The sequence below is a fragment of the Zootoca vivipara genome, chromosome 8 (assembly GCF_963506605.1).
Source record: "Zootoca vivipara chromosome 8, rZooViv1.1, whole genome shotgun sequence".
Classification (NCBI taxonomy): Eukaryota; Metazoa; Chordata; class Lepidosauria; order Squamata; family Lacertidae; genus Zootoca; species Zootoca vivipara.
In genome coordinates this window covers 15,123,003-15,139,554 of record NC_083283.1, presented here as the reverse complement: position 1 = coordinate 15,139,554, position 16,552 = coordinate 15,123,003, and the positions used below count along the sequence as shown (strand labels likewise).

Genomic DNA, 16,552 nt, shown 5'->3' with positions numbered 1-16,552 from the left:
AGACCCCACCCTGTAGCTACTGAAGGGTATACTTGACCGGACCTTAAAAAGAACAGGATTATAACTGGCTTCAGAAAGGTATTAAGCAGAATCAGGGAGGCATTGCTTTCCTATATAGTACAAAATAAAAGTTCATGAGCCTTATTTCCCAATTAATCTTCCCTTCACGTCTAAGAGCTAGTCACACAAGCTGAGGTGGCAGACTCTGGTGGGAGGTTTTCCAGTTGTACCAGTTCAAACTGCAAGTAGCAACTGTGGCGTAGTTTTGAAATGTTTCCCCTGATTTAAACACACACACACAGAGACACACACACACACCACTTGCATGGGGTGAACATAAGACGCGCCCTTCCCCTTACACATCTACCTTATACATGGCTTATGTACCTCAGTGTTGCTTCCTCTGACTGGCAGGGGCTCTTTCAGGTATCAGGCAGGCAGTGGCATAGCGTGGGTTGCCAGTGCCTGGGGCCGCAGGGAACGGTGGGAGAGAAGGGAAGTGGACGGAGTACGCGTGCACATTCAACTGCCTAGTGGTGTCTGCGTCACCCAGGAGATCACAGCCACAGAGATACGAAAAGTCGCTCCGTTGTCTGGAGAGGTCACTTCCAGGTTCGCATGGAGAAGCCGTTTTCAACAGAGCCCAGCAATGGAAGAGCGAAGCTGTATTGTGGCGGCAACGGGTGTTGGAATTTTGCACCGCTAACAATTTTGCGCCCTGGGCAACCGCCCCTCCTGAAGGCAGGAATCTCTCCCAGACATACCTGGAGATGTTGGAGATTGAACCTGGGGCCCCTTTGCCCACGAAACACGAACTTCACAGCACTTCCTTCGTCCTGGATATTACTGAAGAGCACTAGCAAAGTAGGAAAGAACAAAAGTTGCCTTGTGCAGACCCACTGGCCCATCTAGCTCAGTGTTGTCTACTGTGGATGGCAGTGGCTCTCCAAGATTTCAAACAGGGGTCTTTGCCAGTGCAACCTGGAAGTGGCTGGCGATTAAATCTGGGGCCCTTCTACATGCCAAGATTGTGCTCTAGCACTTCAGAGGCAGCCCCTTCCTGCAGGACTGCAGCACTCGCTGGGTTTGACAAACCCCTCTCCTTCATGTGCTAGTTTACTCGCAAGGAGTACTTTACAGAAGTGAGCATTCGATAATGTCGCACGCACACAAGTGCAGTATTTATTGATGCACTTCAGAATCCCACCACCTCGTTCTGCTTAATGTATCGAAGGATTCCTGTGGAGCCTCGCACTCCCAGGACTGAGGCGGCAATCCAATCTCATAACCATCCGCAGCTTTGTAAAGTGCCACTGGAGGTTCTGCAACAATTTGCACTGAGCAGGTGCATAAAAATCTAATTAGCTGCCTCCTATGGTTCTCTCACTGGAGGAGAAAGCAGCCGTGTTAAACCTTGCAATACTTAGTCCTTCAGAAATGTAGGTACAAGTGGTTGATATTCTCTTAAAGGAGTTTCAAACCTTCTTCAAAAAAAGAGGAGGAGGAGGGAAAGGGAAAAAAAAGTGCCATTTACACTTAGGTGTTTCACAATGAGTTTTATTCCCCAAATGTAGGCAACTGAGGACAGGATACAGTGGTGCCTCGACTTACGAATTTAATCCGTTCCGAAGGCACCTTCATAGGTCGAAAAATTCGTAAGTTGAAAAGCGCCATTGGAAACGCGATTTCCCATAGGAATGCATTGGAAATGGAAAAATTTGTAAGTCGAAGCAACCCCATCTAAAAATTCATAAGTCGAAAAAACCCTATCTAAAACCGCCGCGGTTTCCATTTGGATGTCGAAAAATTCGGTTGTTGAGTCGTTCGTAAGTCGAGGTACCACTGTATTGGTATTTTAATGGAGGATGAGCTATTCCGCAGAAAGTTCACGAAAGTTTGCCCAGCCTTTTTCAGTGATAGAACTGCTGTTAATGAAGGATTTCAACGATGACTTCTGCAACTTTCTCTCTCTCTCTTTTAAATGTGTTATCTCTATATGGCAGTTTTGGGCAATGTTCCATATGAGAAACGTCTCAGGTTTTGTTGTTGCTGTTTAAACACACACTCAGCCTGACTTTGTATATGTGAGCCCAGAGAAGAGAAGGAAGCGAGAGAATATGTTCCTAAGCCTGGGAAGTTGCTCCCAGTATTAAAGTGGTTCTCAACCTGGGGCAGGTAGGGATTTTGGAGGTAGAAGGAGAGAGAAACACTTCCAGGGTTATTTTTAAAGAGCACAGACACATCCAGGCACACACCCCATCATTCTGCTATTTTCTTGAATTTCTCAAGCCCTCTATGTAAAACTAAGGAACTGTTAGTTGCTGAAGCTGGGGAGGATGTTTGTATGTGTGTGTGTGTGTGTGTGTAGGGAGAATATTTTAAGAAGATAAACAGTTATGCAAAAGCGTTTCCCCACTTTTTTGCCACTGGTTTATTTCAGGAAGATAATTGGCTGCAAGTAAAAATGTTGCCAGCTCCCCTGAAATTTCCTTAGAGAGGAAGAGAGAGAGATAATTCAGGAAGATATGGGCAGCAAGTTAATGAAAGGATGCCCCCCCTGGCTCTCCTGAACATTCCCCAAGTCGCCCCAGGGTGCCATGGCCACACTGGTTGAAAACCAAGGCATTATCCAGATAATTCACAGTCTCTCCTTCTCCATGGCCAACAGGGCTCTCCTAGCCTTTGTATCTGGCCCTCGGGACTCTCCCTAGGCCAAAGTTTAGGACTAGAGAAAGAGACAGAAGCGCGGCGGGGGGGGGGGATATGATAAAGGGAAGGAGAAAACCCCAGCTCTTTAAGACGACAGGGGTTCCTATTGTCTGGCGTCAAAACAACTCACCTGCCAATCACAGCACTGACTACGCTCACTGGATAAAAGCATGGAAAGGTGGGAGAAGCCAATGTGACTCATCTCATAGAAATCACACAGAGGGTACCTGCACATTTTGTTTCACAACTTTATTTATAGGAAAGCTAGAAACATACTTTAAGAAAGAAATCTGAGTCTGGGGCCACTACTGGCTGCCCGCCCAATACATCAGTACTTCCTGTACCCATCTCTTGTCAGCCTTGCTCCCAATTTTTCGTCAACAGAATACCTTACCTGATAACCGAAGTGCTATTGGCACCAACCACATCAATCGGTCCCTAATCACATCCTCTGCCACTCTTAAAAATCAAGCCAGCCCAAGCTTTGTGTTGCTATGTCCATGTGGAGCTGCCGCGAACATGCGCCAAAAAGGTTTGTTTGTATTTTCCGTGTTTTCCTTCTCTACTCACATTCTGCAGAAGTCTCAGGTTACGTCCTTTTAAAAATTAATGTTGCTCCATTCAAATAAAAGTGCATTGCTAATGGCTTTTATGCTTCATCTGACAGAACACCCTTCATTTGTTCATTTACACGCCGGCAGTCAACAGTGTTATGAAAGACCTTTTATTGCCGAGATGTGTGAAGATCTACAGCATCTCATGGAAGGAAAAGATTTGTTGTTGTTCTTTTTTTTTTTTAATTTGACATGATCATAAAGCACAGAACCCATACTGGCCTTTTTATTATGGATCCAGCAATAATTAATAATTTCAACAATATCGGCTTCTCCTTCAGATCAATAGTGAGGAATTTTTCCCGTCAGAGTTTGCATTGATGTAACTGAAATTGATTTACTATGAATACATATATTGACAGGTTTTTAACTGTGACCTTCAGGGTAATATATTACTGTGGGCTTTGCAGTTAAAAAGTTCCTTCATTTATACAGAAAAGAGTTCAGAGAGAGAGAGAGAGAGAGAGAGAGAGAGAGAGAGAGAGAGAGAGAGAGAGAGAGAGAGAGAGAGTTCAGAGAGAGAGAGAGAGAAACCCACCTCTCTGAAGTTTACTGTTTAATAAAACGGCTGTAAAATATTTACACTCATACCTAAGAACAGAAATGGATCTGAAAATTTGCCCTTTTGGTTAATAATAATAATAATAATAATAATAATAATAATAATAATAATAATAATAATAATTTATTATTTATACCCCGCCCATCTGGCTGGGCTTCCCCTGTCACTCTGGACGGCTTCCAACAAACATTAAAATACATCGAATATCACAGATTAAAAACTTCCCTAAACAGAGCTGCCTTTAGGTATTTTCTAAATGTCAGGTAGTTGTTTATCTCTCTGACCTCTGATGGGAGGGTGTTCCACAGGGCGGGGGCCACTACCAAGAAGGCCCTCTGCCTGGTTCCCTGTAGCTTTGCTTCTCGCAGTGAGGGAACCGCCAGAAGGCCCTCGGTGCTGGACCTCAGTGTCTGGGCAGAACGATGGGGGTGGAGATGCTCCTTCAGGTATACTGGGCCAAGGCCGTTTAGGGCTTTAAAGGTCAGCACCAACACTTTGAATTGTGCTCGGAAACGTACACAAAACCTTCTCAATGAAATTTCATTCAAAACGCTTATTATTTCTGCATTTGTGCTTTGCCAGTGTATGAATATATAGATGTAGACAGAGAGGTGTTAGTCCAGGTAAAACCAGCAAGGTCATAGCATGGTGTTAAGCCACATGCTTTTGCATCCAGAAGGCTCCCTGGTTCAATCCTGAGCACCTGCAGTTAAAAGAACGTCATGGGCTGCAAAGGGTCTCTGCTTCATCATTACCAATTGGAGCAGAAAGTACCAGGTTATTTCATTGATTTTTTTTTCATTTAGCTGCCCTTCAGTAGAACTTTCTCAGTGCATTAAAATAATACAATGAATGCAGAAAAATCACTTAAACCAAGAAAGCTGATGGGGGGATGGTAAGCAAATAATAATAATAACAGTGCAGTAAAATTCAGCAAAATGGATAAAATTGCGTCACTTATCAGCTCATACTACGTGCTGGAATGTGTGGGCATTTAGAAATGATTTTGGTTCATGCTGGAATGACTTAAATGGAAAGCCCGGACTTTGAAGTCATCTTATTTTACTTGTTATTTTGTAGTATATTTACTGTTTTTAATTAGCTTTTTGTAATTTTGGATTATGCGGAATGCTTTATCTGAGTGGATGTAGCAACCGAGTAATTTCGCTGTTCCCGCAAGGGGACAATGACAATAAAGATATCTTATCTTATCTTATCTTATCACCTGACCTGGCACCTGGCGAGGAAAGTGGGTTGCAGCAACTGAGAAGAAGACCCTCTTCTGCATCAGTTGTGTAGTGTTTGAGGGACTAATTATTATCTGAATAAGCAACAGCCGATTCCTCTGTGCTAGTTCTTCAGAGCATTTTGATCTCTTCATTCCATTCCCCCCCCATTGGGTCTGAGCCAGAGACTTGCATTTCACAAAGCTCCTGGCCTGTCTCCAGACTTCAGAAGTGTCAAGGCTAACACACTTCCAACATATACAGTCATGAACGCATGAAGCATGAAAGAGGGGATAAGCAACTCCAAATGGGCAGGGGCATGAGGAAGGCAAGCACCAAGGAGCTGCAAGTGGCAGCAGCTCCCAGCACATGATGCTGTGGAAGGTGGACCAAGACTCATAACAAAAGCAGAATCCTCCTGCTTCAGCCCACCACCATCAGGGCTCCTGGGTGCTTCACGCGAGTAAGAGGCTCCAAACTCTGTAGGTGGTTTTTTACAGAGTTTTATTATATAGCATATGTACAACACAGAGCTAAAAGTCCATGACTATTCAGTCTGAGTCAGAATCCGGAAGTGCTGCTCGGCGGGACTTTCTCCAGCAACGTATCGTTGGCGCCCTAAATCTCCTCCTCTGTTCCCGGCGCTTTTCTCCCCTGCGTAACTGGGGTGTGTGTGTGAAGGGACAACATTCCCCTCCCCTCCTGAGCTGCTCAGTTGCTTTTCCCCAGAAACCTCTCCTTCTGCGACGTTGCGCTCTGACACTCCCGACCCCTCCTGTGGCTGGTCTGAGTCAGCAGCATCCCTCTCCTCCTTCACCATCTCACTGGGCTCTTCCCTGCTCGGGAGCCCTGGCACCGCTGGACTGGGCTCTCTGCTGACCCCTAGTCCCGTGACAGCCCCCAAGGCATGAATGAGCATGCGCACACACATGGACAACCCTGTTTTGGCTTTCCTCCCGAATGAGGAATGTTAGGAACATCCAACTCTCCGCCCTCTAAACTTTGCTTTGGTAAGTCAGCCACAAATCACACTTTCAGCTTGGCGGGACCTCTCCAAATATTGAGGAGGAGCCGGTTGTGGTCTATGCGGTGAAATCGCTAGGGAAGCAGACCCTAGGAGGACTGAAAACAGTGTGGCTGAGACTACAGAGGCCCCAAGGTGGGAAGAAGAGACCTAGGGAAGAGGAATGGCAGGTGAGAAGAACCAGCTACATCTCTCATGTTGGTCTCTCACCATAGCACTGATGGGGGTCGTTTCGGGGTGGGTGGCAAGTGCAGCAGGTTTGGCTCAGGTGTCCTCTTTCCAAAATGTAGCAGCAGAGGCAGCAGCATCGGTGGTGGAGGGGTCGTCATAGAGGGGAGAGAAAGCAGGCATGGCATGGCAGCCGAGCACACACAGCAGTGCAGGAGCTGCCCACTAAGGGTGGAATCCCACTGGCGGAGCAGCACACAGCAGAATCCAATTCTTCTGTTCTGTACAGTATGGTGGCAGTTTAAACCACTGAGCCTTTGGGGCTTGCTGATCAGAAGGTTGGCGGTTCGAATTCCCGTGATGGAGTGAGCTCCCGTTGCTGTCCCAGCTCCTGCCAACCTAGCAGTTCAAAAGCATACCAGTGTCAGCTCTCTTTCTCAAGCTCTGGGTGGAAGACCTTTCATTGCCTACAGACAGCCACCCAATCTTAAACAACTCCTCACCCACAATAATACAACCACCAGACTTAACATGGAAACTGGTACCACAGCCTGCAATAAACCCAGATGCCAACTTTGCTTCCACATACACCCGGACAACATCATTACTGGCCCCAACAACATCCAACATACCATCTCAGGACTATTTAATTGCTCGTCCTCTAACCTTGTGTATGCCATCAAATGCCAACAGTGCCCTTCAGCTCTCTATATTGGACAAACAGGCCAAACCCTACGCCAAAGGATAAATGGACATAAATCTAACATCAGGAATTACAAGACAGAGAAACCAGTAGGAGAACACTTCAATCTCCCAGGACATTCTATACAAGATCTCAAAGTAGCTGTCTTACTACAAAAGAATTTCAGAAATAGACTGGAAAGAGAAATTGCTGAATTGCAACTTATCACCAAGCTTAAAACCATGGAGAGTCCTGGTTTGAACAGAGACGTTGGATTCTTATCTCACTATACATGATAAAGCGATCTCCAGCCATCTCACCCCTTGCTTTTTCATGCAAGACCATTTGCAGTCGTTTACAGTCAACAGCTATCAGTCAGTCAATCACCCATTTCCACCACCCTCCCTTTCTCTACATTCAATCAATCAATGGGGACTTCTATTTCAGTGTATCTGAAGAAGTGTGGATGCACACGAAAGCTCATACCAAAATAAAAAACTTAGTTGGTCTTTAAGGTGCTGCTGGAAGGAATTTTTTATCCGAGTGGTATGTTTTGAAACACAGGGTTTTGGAGGTTTTACCTGGCGGAGGTGTGACATCTGTCTTAGCAAACTTTCCTATAGCCTTCGGACATTCGCATGTGATGCTGTGCAAAATTTCACCTCAATTGGTCAAGCGGTTTTGGTGAAAAGTGGAAACACACCCACATACCCAGTTTACAGTTATATATATATAGATAGATAGATTAAGCTACCTTGACATATAGCGGCTGCAAGAGCAAGGATGACAAAATAGAGAGGAAATCTAAAGCTGTTCGTTGATGTCTTTAGCCAACTATTAAACCATTCATCACTAGCATATTAATTATTATTATTTTCATAATTATTATTGCTGTTTTGCCCTGCCTTTCTAATACACAAACATGACTTACAACGAAGCTGCAGGATCTAGCAACGCTTTAAAGCTCTTTAAACTGCTTAGCTTCTGATGGAACTTACCAAATGTTCCATTAATGCAACCTAATGGCACCTGCCTTTCATTTCGTCTTGGCAATTGCATTATCAAGTGAATAAACTCACACAACAAGCGCCACCCAAAGCCTCCTTAAGAGGATACAAGGAAGGAATGCATGAAAAATACGCAACCCAAATATTCTCCGGCTCTGAGCAACAGCAGCAGACCCCACAACAAGGCGAGCTCTGTTTCCGCAACACACACCAGCCCACACATGAAGCTGATGTGCCTGAGCTAAGGGACACACCAGCCAATCTAGCCCCGAGCTCCGCTAGCAATGAATATCCAAAAATAGTTTCATGTGATCATCGGGGCACTGCACAAAACAGGCTTCTTCCTCCTATGAATCAGGATTAGGGAAGTATGATAATGATTCCTCCTCCACCCTCTACCACCCGCCCGCCCCCTTCCAGCAGCTCTTCCAGAGAGACAATTTGCAGATATTCTTCTCAAAATAGTTCAACAAACTCTCAGAATTTCTTGCAGACAAGCTCAGAGAGGTGTGGCGGTCAGGCCTGCGCCCTTCCAAGCATGGTGAGGAGGAAACCACAGTTCAAGAAGGATACTGACAAGCTGGAACGTGTCCAGAGGAGGGCAACCAAAATGGTCAAAGGCCTGGAAACAATGCCTTATGAGGAACGGCTTAGGGAGCTGGGCATGTTTAGCCTGGAGAAGAGAAGGTTAAGGAGTGATATGATAGCCATGTTCAAATATATAAAAGGATGTCGTATAGAAGAGGGTGAAAGGTTGTTTTCTGCTGCTCCAGAGAAGCGGACACGGAGCAATGGATTCAAGCTACAAGAAAGAAGATTCCACCTAAACATTAGGAAGAACTTCCTGATAGTAAGAGCTGTTCGGCAGTGGAATTTGCTGCCAAGGAGTATGGTGGAGTCTCCTTCTTTGGAGGTCTTTAAGCGGAGGCTTGACAGCCATCTGTCAGGAATGCTTTGATGGTGTTTCCTGCTTGGCAGGGGGTTGGACTGGATGGCCCTTGTGGTCTCTTCCAACTCTATGATTCTATGAAATGAGGTGGAGGTCGTGAACTAGTATTATTTTTTCCTGAAGAAAACTGGCCTAGTCATGGAACCTTTGCTTACAAGAATTAATCCTCGCAAAACTAACAGAACGAAGTCCCAATGTGGCTCACGGCTTTTTGTGGGCAGAAAGAAGAAGACGACCCAAAGGCAGCAATCAGTAAGGCCAGAATGAGATTTAGCAAATGAAGGGATGTGGGTTGCCCCAAGGAGTGCTGTTAGGTACATTCTGATGTGGACCACCCCTCCAAAAAAATGGGATTTACAACTTCCATCATCCCTCACCATTGGCCATACTTGTTGCGGCTAATGGGAGCTGTGGTTCAAAACATCTAGGGGGCACCAGGAAGATTTTGTTTGAGGAAAGGGTAGGCATATTTCAATTCCTAAGTGTGCGAGCTACTCTTGATGTTGCTTCAACAGGCTGCCAAATATAGTCATCCAATGTTCTGCAAAAACTGTGTGTAATAATAATAATAATAATAATAATAATAATAATAATAATAATAATACAACATATGGTTGCTTCCTCCCCCACCACACACACAAAGGTACCATCCAGAGAATGGAATGCAACAAGCTTGAGTGTTTAAGAGCGACACCTCGAATCCCTTTGGAATGACACATGGATGTCTTTCAGCTACCAACTTCAGAGGAGCGACACCACAAATTAAATTGACTTGGACAGTTAAGAGTAAGAGCCCTGGAGGGGCCTCCCCTGACAGGCCTACCATACCTCTTAGTCAAGCAATCCTCTGGGGTGTTCACCCCCAGGGTTATATCCAGAACTATTGGCAGCACTACCGTGAACTACTGACCCCAATCTAAGTCTTGTGAGCGATTCATAGCCTTGGCTGGCATAGCATTAACTTCGCTGAGCGGGCTTACATTAAGAATTGGATCCCCGAGGGCCAGCTACCTGAAAGGGATTCTCATAATTTGTCAGAGTGAGTTTCCATCAATGAATCCACCAACCATTTAAGGTCCGTTTTTCTCCTTTTCTCCATTAAAATGCTCCCTCCTTCCGCCCACAACCTGCCACTTCATCCTTGGTTGTTGATAGGAAGAAGAGAGGGTGTACTGCCTGGCAAAATATACTTTCGATTGGCCTTGCAGATGATGATGATGATAATAACAGAAGGCAAAGGAGAAGATGAGCTCATGTATGCTATGTTATAGGGTAGCTGTACCCTAGAGTCTGGAAAGCTATGAATGAATATCCAGAGTAAATTGTTACTTGTTACATATGTTTTGCTTAACCTGGTATGGCATATATGGACTGAAATTTGGAATGTGTCATTTCCACTAAGATATTGGTTTTCATGCACACTTCCCCCTAACGTATGCATTTGTTTCGTGAGAGAACTGAATGGCGAAATTTGGAGAAGTGTGAATTTCAAAGAATGGCAGTGTTTCGGTTCGAAAAGTCCAAATCTGAGATCCGCCTTGAAATGCAACCTGAATCTAATTCGCATCCTGCATGAGAGTTCCAAACAAAACCCAGGAGTTTTGAGGCACTGCGATGTGGATTCCGTAATGATACAGTGGTACCTCGACTTATGAACGACCCGACAACCGAATTTTTCGACTTACGAATGGGGGTAATGGCCGCGCGCTTACGAATGTCTTGACATCAAAAAAAAAAACGTGTCGGTTTTAGATAGGTATTTTTCGACTTATGAATTTTTAGATAGGGTTGCTTCGACTTACAAATTTTTCCATTTTCAATGCATTCCTATGGGAAATCACGTTTCCAATGGCGTTTTTCGACTTATGAATTTTTCGACTTACGGAGGTGCCTTTGGAATGGATTAAATTCGTAAGTCGAGGCACCACTGTACTCAGAAAATGCTGTCTTCCAGGCAGAAAGAGGAACGCTCTTGAGAATGGGCAAAGTCAGCAGTCGAGACAACACAGGTAATACAAAGCCAATATTTTCCAGCAAGTAGGAGGAGGTGTAAAGTCTTACTCCAGTTGAGACGCAGGAGGAGAGAGACTGGGAGACATATGGCAGCGTTTGTGCCTCTTTTAGCAGCTGTTGTCGCTTCCCCATTTGAAAAATTGCAAGTTGAAAATAACGGGCTACAAACGGCATGTGTTCCACAGATATTTCTTTTTAAAACCTGCTGGTAAGGATCTGTAATAGCCATTCAAAAATGGCAGAACCTGATTATATCTCTAGCCGGTACATTGTATGCTTTAGGTCCCAGTTGCCTGAATAATTCTCACTGAAAAAGGGAACCAGAAATGTCAGGCAACATGTTCAGTGTCCAAAGCGCATGCTTCTGTCTTTACCAGCTGCTGTGGTACCAAGATGCTACATGGGCACAAACTTCCCAGTTCCTTCAGCCATGTGACTGAAGATAATTTACTAGTCAGACACCTCCTCGCCATACAGCTAGGAGCGTTTTCTTTGTGACATGTTTGGCGAGCCTCAGTTAGTGTAGAATAATTTACAGTGGGATCACATGATGATGATGATGATATATTATTTATGCCCTGCCCATCTGGCTGGGTTTCCCCAGCCACTCTGTGCGGCTCCCAACAGAATAGAGTGGTACCTCTAGATACTAACTTAATTCGTTCCGGAGGTCTGTTCTTAACCTGAAACTGTTCTTAACTAAAGGCATGTTTTCGCTAATGGGGCATCTTGCTTCAGCTGTGCTGCCAGCACACGATTTCCGTTCTCATCCTGGGACAAAGTTCTCAACTCGAGGTAACTCTTCCAGGTTAGAGGAGTTTGTAACCTGAAGCGTTTGTAACCTGAGGCGTTTGTAACTTGAGGTACCACTGCAAAGCACGATAAAACTTCAAACATTAAAAACAGGGCTGCCTTCAGATGTCTTCTAAAAGTCAGATAGTTATTTATTCCCTTGACATCTGATGGGAGGGCGTTCCACAGGGCGGGTGCCTGGTTCCCTGTAACCTCACTTCTCACAGTGAGGCCTTCAGAAGGCCCTCAGAGCTGGACCTCAGTGTCTGGGCTGAACAATGGGTGTGGAGACGCTCCTTCAGGTATACTGGGCCGAGGCCGTTTAGGGCTTTAAAGGTCAGCACCAACACTCTGAATTGTGCTCAGAAATGTACTGGGAGCCAATGTAGGTCTTTCAGGACTGGTGTTATATGGTCCTGGAAGCCACTCCCAGTCACCAGTCTAGCTGTCACATTCTGGATTAGTTGTAGTTTCCGGATAACCTTCAAAGGTAGCCCCACGTAGAGCGCATTGCAGTAGTCCAAGCTGCTACACTTCACTCCAAACAGCCATTAGAAACAGCAGGCCCCGATTCTCCTTCCTCTTTTACTCATGCAAAGACCCAGAATAGTTAGACGTATCACGGGAGAAGAGGGCAGAATTCAGTATTGCACTTAACGCAGTACTGTTGCTGAAATCATCATTGCATGGTACATTTCTTGGGTTCTGCCAGTGGCAGCCAATGGTACAGAAATCAGGTGGGGAAAACAAGCTATACTGATGAGCGCAAGCAGGTGTACCCTCCCAGTAAGGCCAATGTGCTTTCAGACATTGGTGGCGGGCTTAGCATCACAGCTACTAGCACGCTGATGGACAATGCGTGTGGGTCATGCTTTGAAAATGTGAAGAAAGGAATTTCTCTTATCATAACGGACAGGCAACTCCTAATATGCATATTGCTCTATTCTTGTTTACCTTTCGGTGGTCGCTCTGGCCCCATGACGCCTCTCCTTGTAACAGTTTGTGCAGGAGAACATCAAAGCAATCTCGAGTATGCTCTCATGCAACTGTTCCCCCGCTCCCCTCCTGTGGTCTTTTGCGTTCCCTACCTTGCGTGAGCAGCTGGAGGTTCCGGACTTCCTCGCGCACCTTGAGCTGGAGGACCTGCTGCAGAATGTGCTGCCGCAAGCTCTCCTGAGCAATCCCCATCCGCTCGAGCTTTTTGTCTGTCAGCCTGAGCAGCGCACGGCCTGTATCCAAAAAAAAGAAGAGAGAGAGAGATTACCCAAGGATTTCCATTTAATGAATAAAAATTCGACATGCTGTAAATGTCCTTATTCTAGCAGATAAAAACCCGCCTGCCTTGCTAATATCCCTCCCCTGTGAAACAATCTGATTCACAACAGGGCAGGCGCTGGGGTGAAACAGAAAGGTGCGTGTTGGCTCAGCAAGTTAATTAGCTTCCACTCCGGAGATCCGGGTTCAGAGCCGGGCTAGTGTACAGTCACCAGAAATGGGGGGGGGGGAAATCTTGCCTTAGATCCAATGCATACACTGGTAGAAGACTCTCTAGCCTATGGAGGTAAAAGGGGAGCCACAAGGAAAAGACTGCAGTTTAAGGGTGGAGGAGTGCATGCTTTGAATGCAGAAGGTCTCAGCTTCCAGCCCTGAGGAGGGGCGAGAAACCTGTTACCCTAAGCCCAATTTCTTGCAGTAGGAGGGAGTCCAGAGTGGGGGGGGGGATAAAAGTGGGGTCGGGGAAGGCTGAAATGGATCGAGGGAGGGAGGGGCAGGAGGGAAGGCCTGTGCAAGTGGATAGGGTCATATTTCAGGCAGGAGTGACCTTTGCCCCGTCCCCAGAGAAGGGGGCACCAGAAAGAGAGGTGGGGGGGGGAGAAGGGGTGGCAGAGGGAGAGGGAGAGACACAGAGAGAAAAGGCAGGCGAGAGACCATTGGGGACGGCCCCCATCACATTTGGGTCTGGCCCCCCACCCACCTCACATATGGCATCAAGTGTAGGATGGGTAGCTATGGCTTCTGCAAAATGGCCTGGTGGGCCAAGCAGAGAGAGGGCCAGCAGCCCGGGAAGAAGAGATGCTATGAGATCATGCATCTTTAGTTTCTCTATGGCAAGACGCAGCCTAAAGTGGCTCTAAGACTTGAACGCAAAATTACTAATGTGGATTAGAATCCTTTCCTACACCTATCAGAACATATTAGAAGGGGAACCCATCCTTTCACTAACCTGATTGTAAGTGTGACAGGGCAGATGAGAATGATGTAAAGGTGTAACTAACCACACTGAAGGTTAGTTACTCGTTTTTGTTTGTTTGCTTGTTTGTTTTGTCTGTTTGTTTGTTTAACTTCTGGACCCGTTGCCAGACATTGATATGCATAAAAGCCAGAAATTTGGCCTGATTGTGAGATATAGCTTTTTAAAGGGTGAAGTTGGGGTTTGTTTGTTTTTTTTAAAAAAAGGGGAACAACATTTCCACAGCTGCCTCCAGATGTTGAGAATTCTGCAGTATGGATTCAGGTGCATTTTGGAACTTTAGGTTAGCTTAGTTAAGGTGGATCAAAGAGCTCTGTCGCCTTAGCGCAAGAATTCCACTTTTATAAACACACACACACACAGAGAGAGAGAGAGAGAGAGAGAGAGCGCTATTTGGAAAGTGGTGAAGACCTGCGTTGAAAAATGTGGAGCAAATGACTAACAGAGAAGAGTGAAAACTCCCTGCAAGCAAAACAGGATGGATGCAAAAACAAATGCTCATTGTACTAGAACAGCCCCACAATCATGAAAGGGTGATGCTCAATAAAATACTGAATAAAATCTAACCTATGTTTAAGAACTGTGCAAGCAAGTCAGGAGGACTGTTCAATAAAATAGGTCATCTTCCCTGTGGCTGCATCCCTTACCCCTCCTCAGAGACCAGAACTTTTGAGAATAGCAACCCTGAATACCCTCTTTAGATCAGGGATGGGGAACTTGTGGCTTTTCAGATAGTTCACAGAATCGTAAAATCATAGAGCTGGAAGGGAGTCACCTAGTCCTACCCCCCTGCAATGCAGGAATCTCAACTAAAGCACCCATGACAGAATGTATCCAACCTCTGCTTAAAAACCTTCAAGGAAGGAGAGTCCACAACCCCCCCCCCCCAGGGAATCAGTTCCACTGTCGAACAGCTCTTACTGTCAGAAAGCTCTTCCTGATATTTAGTCGGAATCTCCTTTCTTGTAACTTGAAGCCATTGGTCCAAGTCTGCCCTGCCCTCTGGAGCAGGAGAAAACAAGCTTGCTCATCTTCCATCTTGGGTCACCCTCCTCTGCACACGCTCCAGCTTGGCAATATCCTTCTTAAATTGTGCTGCCCAGAACTGGACGCAGTATTTCAGGTGCGGTTTCACCAAAGCAGAATAGAGCAGTACTATGACCTCCCTTGACCTGGACATTATACTTCTGTTGATGCAGCCTGGAATAGCATTCGCCTTTTTTTTTTTGCTGCTGCATCGCACTGTTGATTCACGCTAAGCTTGTGGCCCACAAGCTTCAGCAATTTACTGTTCTGATGGAAAATGTACTAGTCCTTTACAAGCCTTGGGTATAAATGAGTGTCAAGTTTGTGGTTGTTTGACTTCAGTTCGTATAAGCCCCAGCCAGTACAGCAATGGTGAGTTCTGTCGTCTAATAACATCCTCATGATGAGTGCAATGCTAAACCCTACCCAAGCATGTAATGGGCTGGCTAACTATTCATTTTAAACCCATTATTCTTCTGGGTAGGGGTGGTGGGGGGTGGGCAAGGTTGCAGGCAAGCCATCTGACACTGTCAAGAAAATTCTGGGTGGAGAAGGGGAAGAGTTAACATGAAATTGTACATCATGATTACTGGAAGCAGTTCAGTAAGTAATTTACTGTTCTGATGGGAAATGTATCGATCCTTTACAAGTCTTGGGTATAAAAGACTGTTAAGACAGCCCTGTTTTTCAGATGAACATATTCAGGAGGACCCGAGCAGTTTAATACGAGGAAATAGTCAGAACTTGAATTCCCAACTGAAGTATAAATTCAGGCACAAATCATATTAGGCTGTTTTGCAAATGTACTGCCGAACGGGAGACAACCGTTTTTAGTGCTCTCAGGAAGGACGGAGCAGACCCGCAAAGCAAATTAAGCACAAATCTAAAACTTTAGCAAGCAGACCCATAAATCTGCATTACTTGCTCTGTGCAGATTCACAAACATTATTTCCCAGATGCTCTCTAACTCTTCCCTAAATACATCCACACACATATGCTATTTGTGTCTCAACAAACCTTCGAAAAGCTTTATCCCAGTCTTGGATCCGAATTGATTTTATGCATGTGTTGCTGTTTAAAACTGTTTTTATTATCATAGTTTTTTAAAATGGTTTTTCTTATAGGGCATCGTTGTTTTTAACTGTTTTTATACAGGCGACGACCGAATTGAGCGGGGGTTATGCTCCTGACCCCCCCAGGCACGTCAACAGAGCACACATAAGCGCACTCTACCCTGACATGCCCCCTGTTCCATCCCCTTTTCCAGCCACTTCCAGGTTGCCGCGATGCGCACATGCGCAGTCAAGCATCCATTGGACACACATAAATCGGTCACTGCCTGTACATGAAACTCATGTAATTGTTTTATATGTGTTATTATGTAAATATCTTCAAGATGCCTCGTGGGAAAGCAATTCGTAAATGAAATAAATAATGCAATATAACATAGTCTGGTATGTAATGTGTAACGGTCAAGGATCATTCCCAAGTGCTTTTTCTATACTCTTCCCCCAGCCTTCCCCTTTCCT

At 45.4% G+C, this 16,552-nt stretch overlaps 1 protein-coding gene across 4 annotated transcripts in view; it reads right to left on the bottom strand.

Moving 5' to 3' along the window:
• SAMD12 (sterile alpha motif domain containing 12) overlaps positions 1 to 16,552 on the bottom strand; it is a 199,078-nt gene that overhangs the window by 121,639 nt on the left and 60,887 nt on the right. For all 4 annotated transcript variants that reach the window (XM_035124404.2, XM_035124405.2, XM_060277651.1 and 1 more), the window contains exon 4: positions 12,835 to 12,975. In XM_035124404.2, the coding sequence (XP_034980295.1) occupies positions 12,835 to 12,975 (141 nt within the window). The remainder of the gene's footprint in view (positions 1 to 12,834; positions 12,976 to 16,552) is intronic.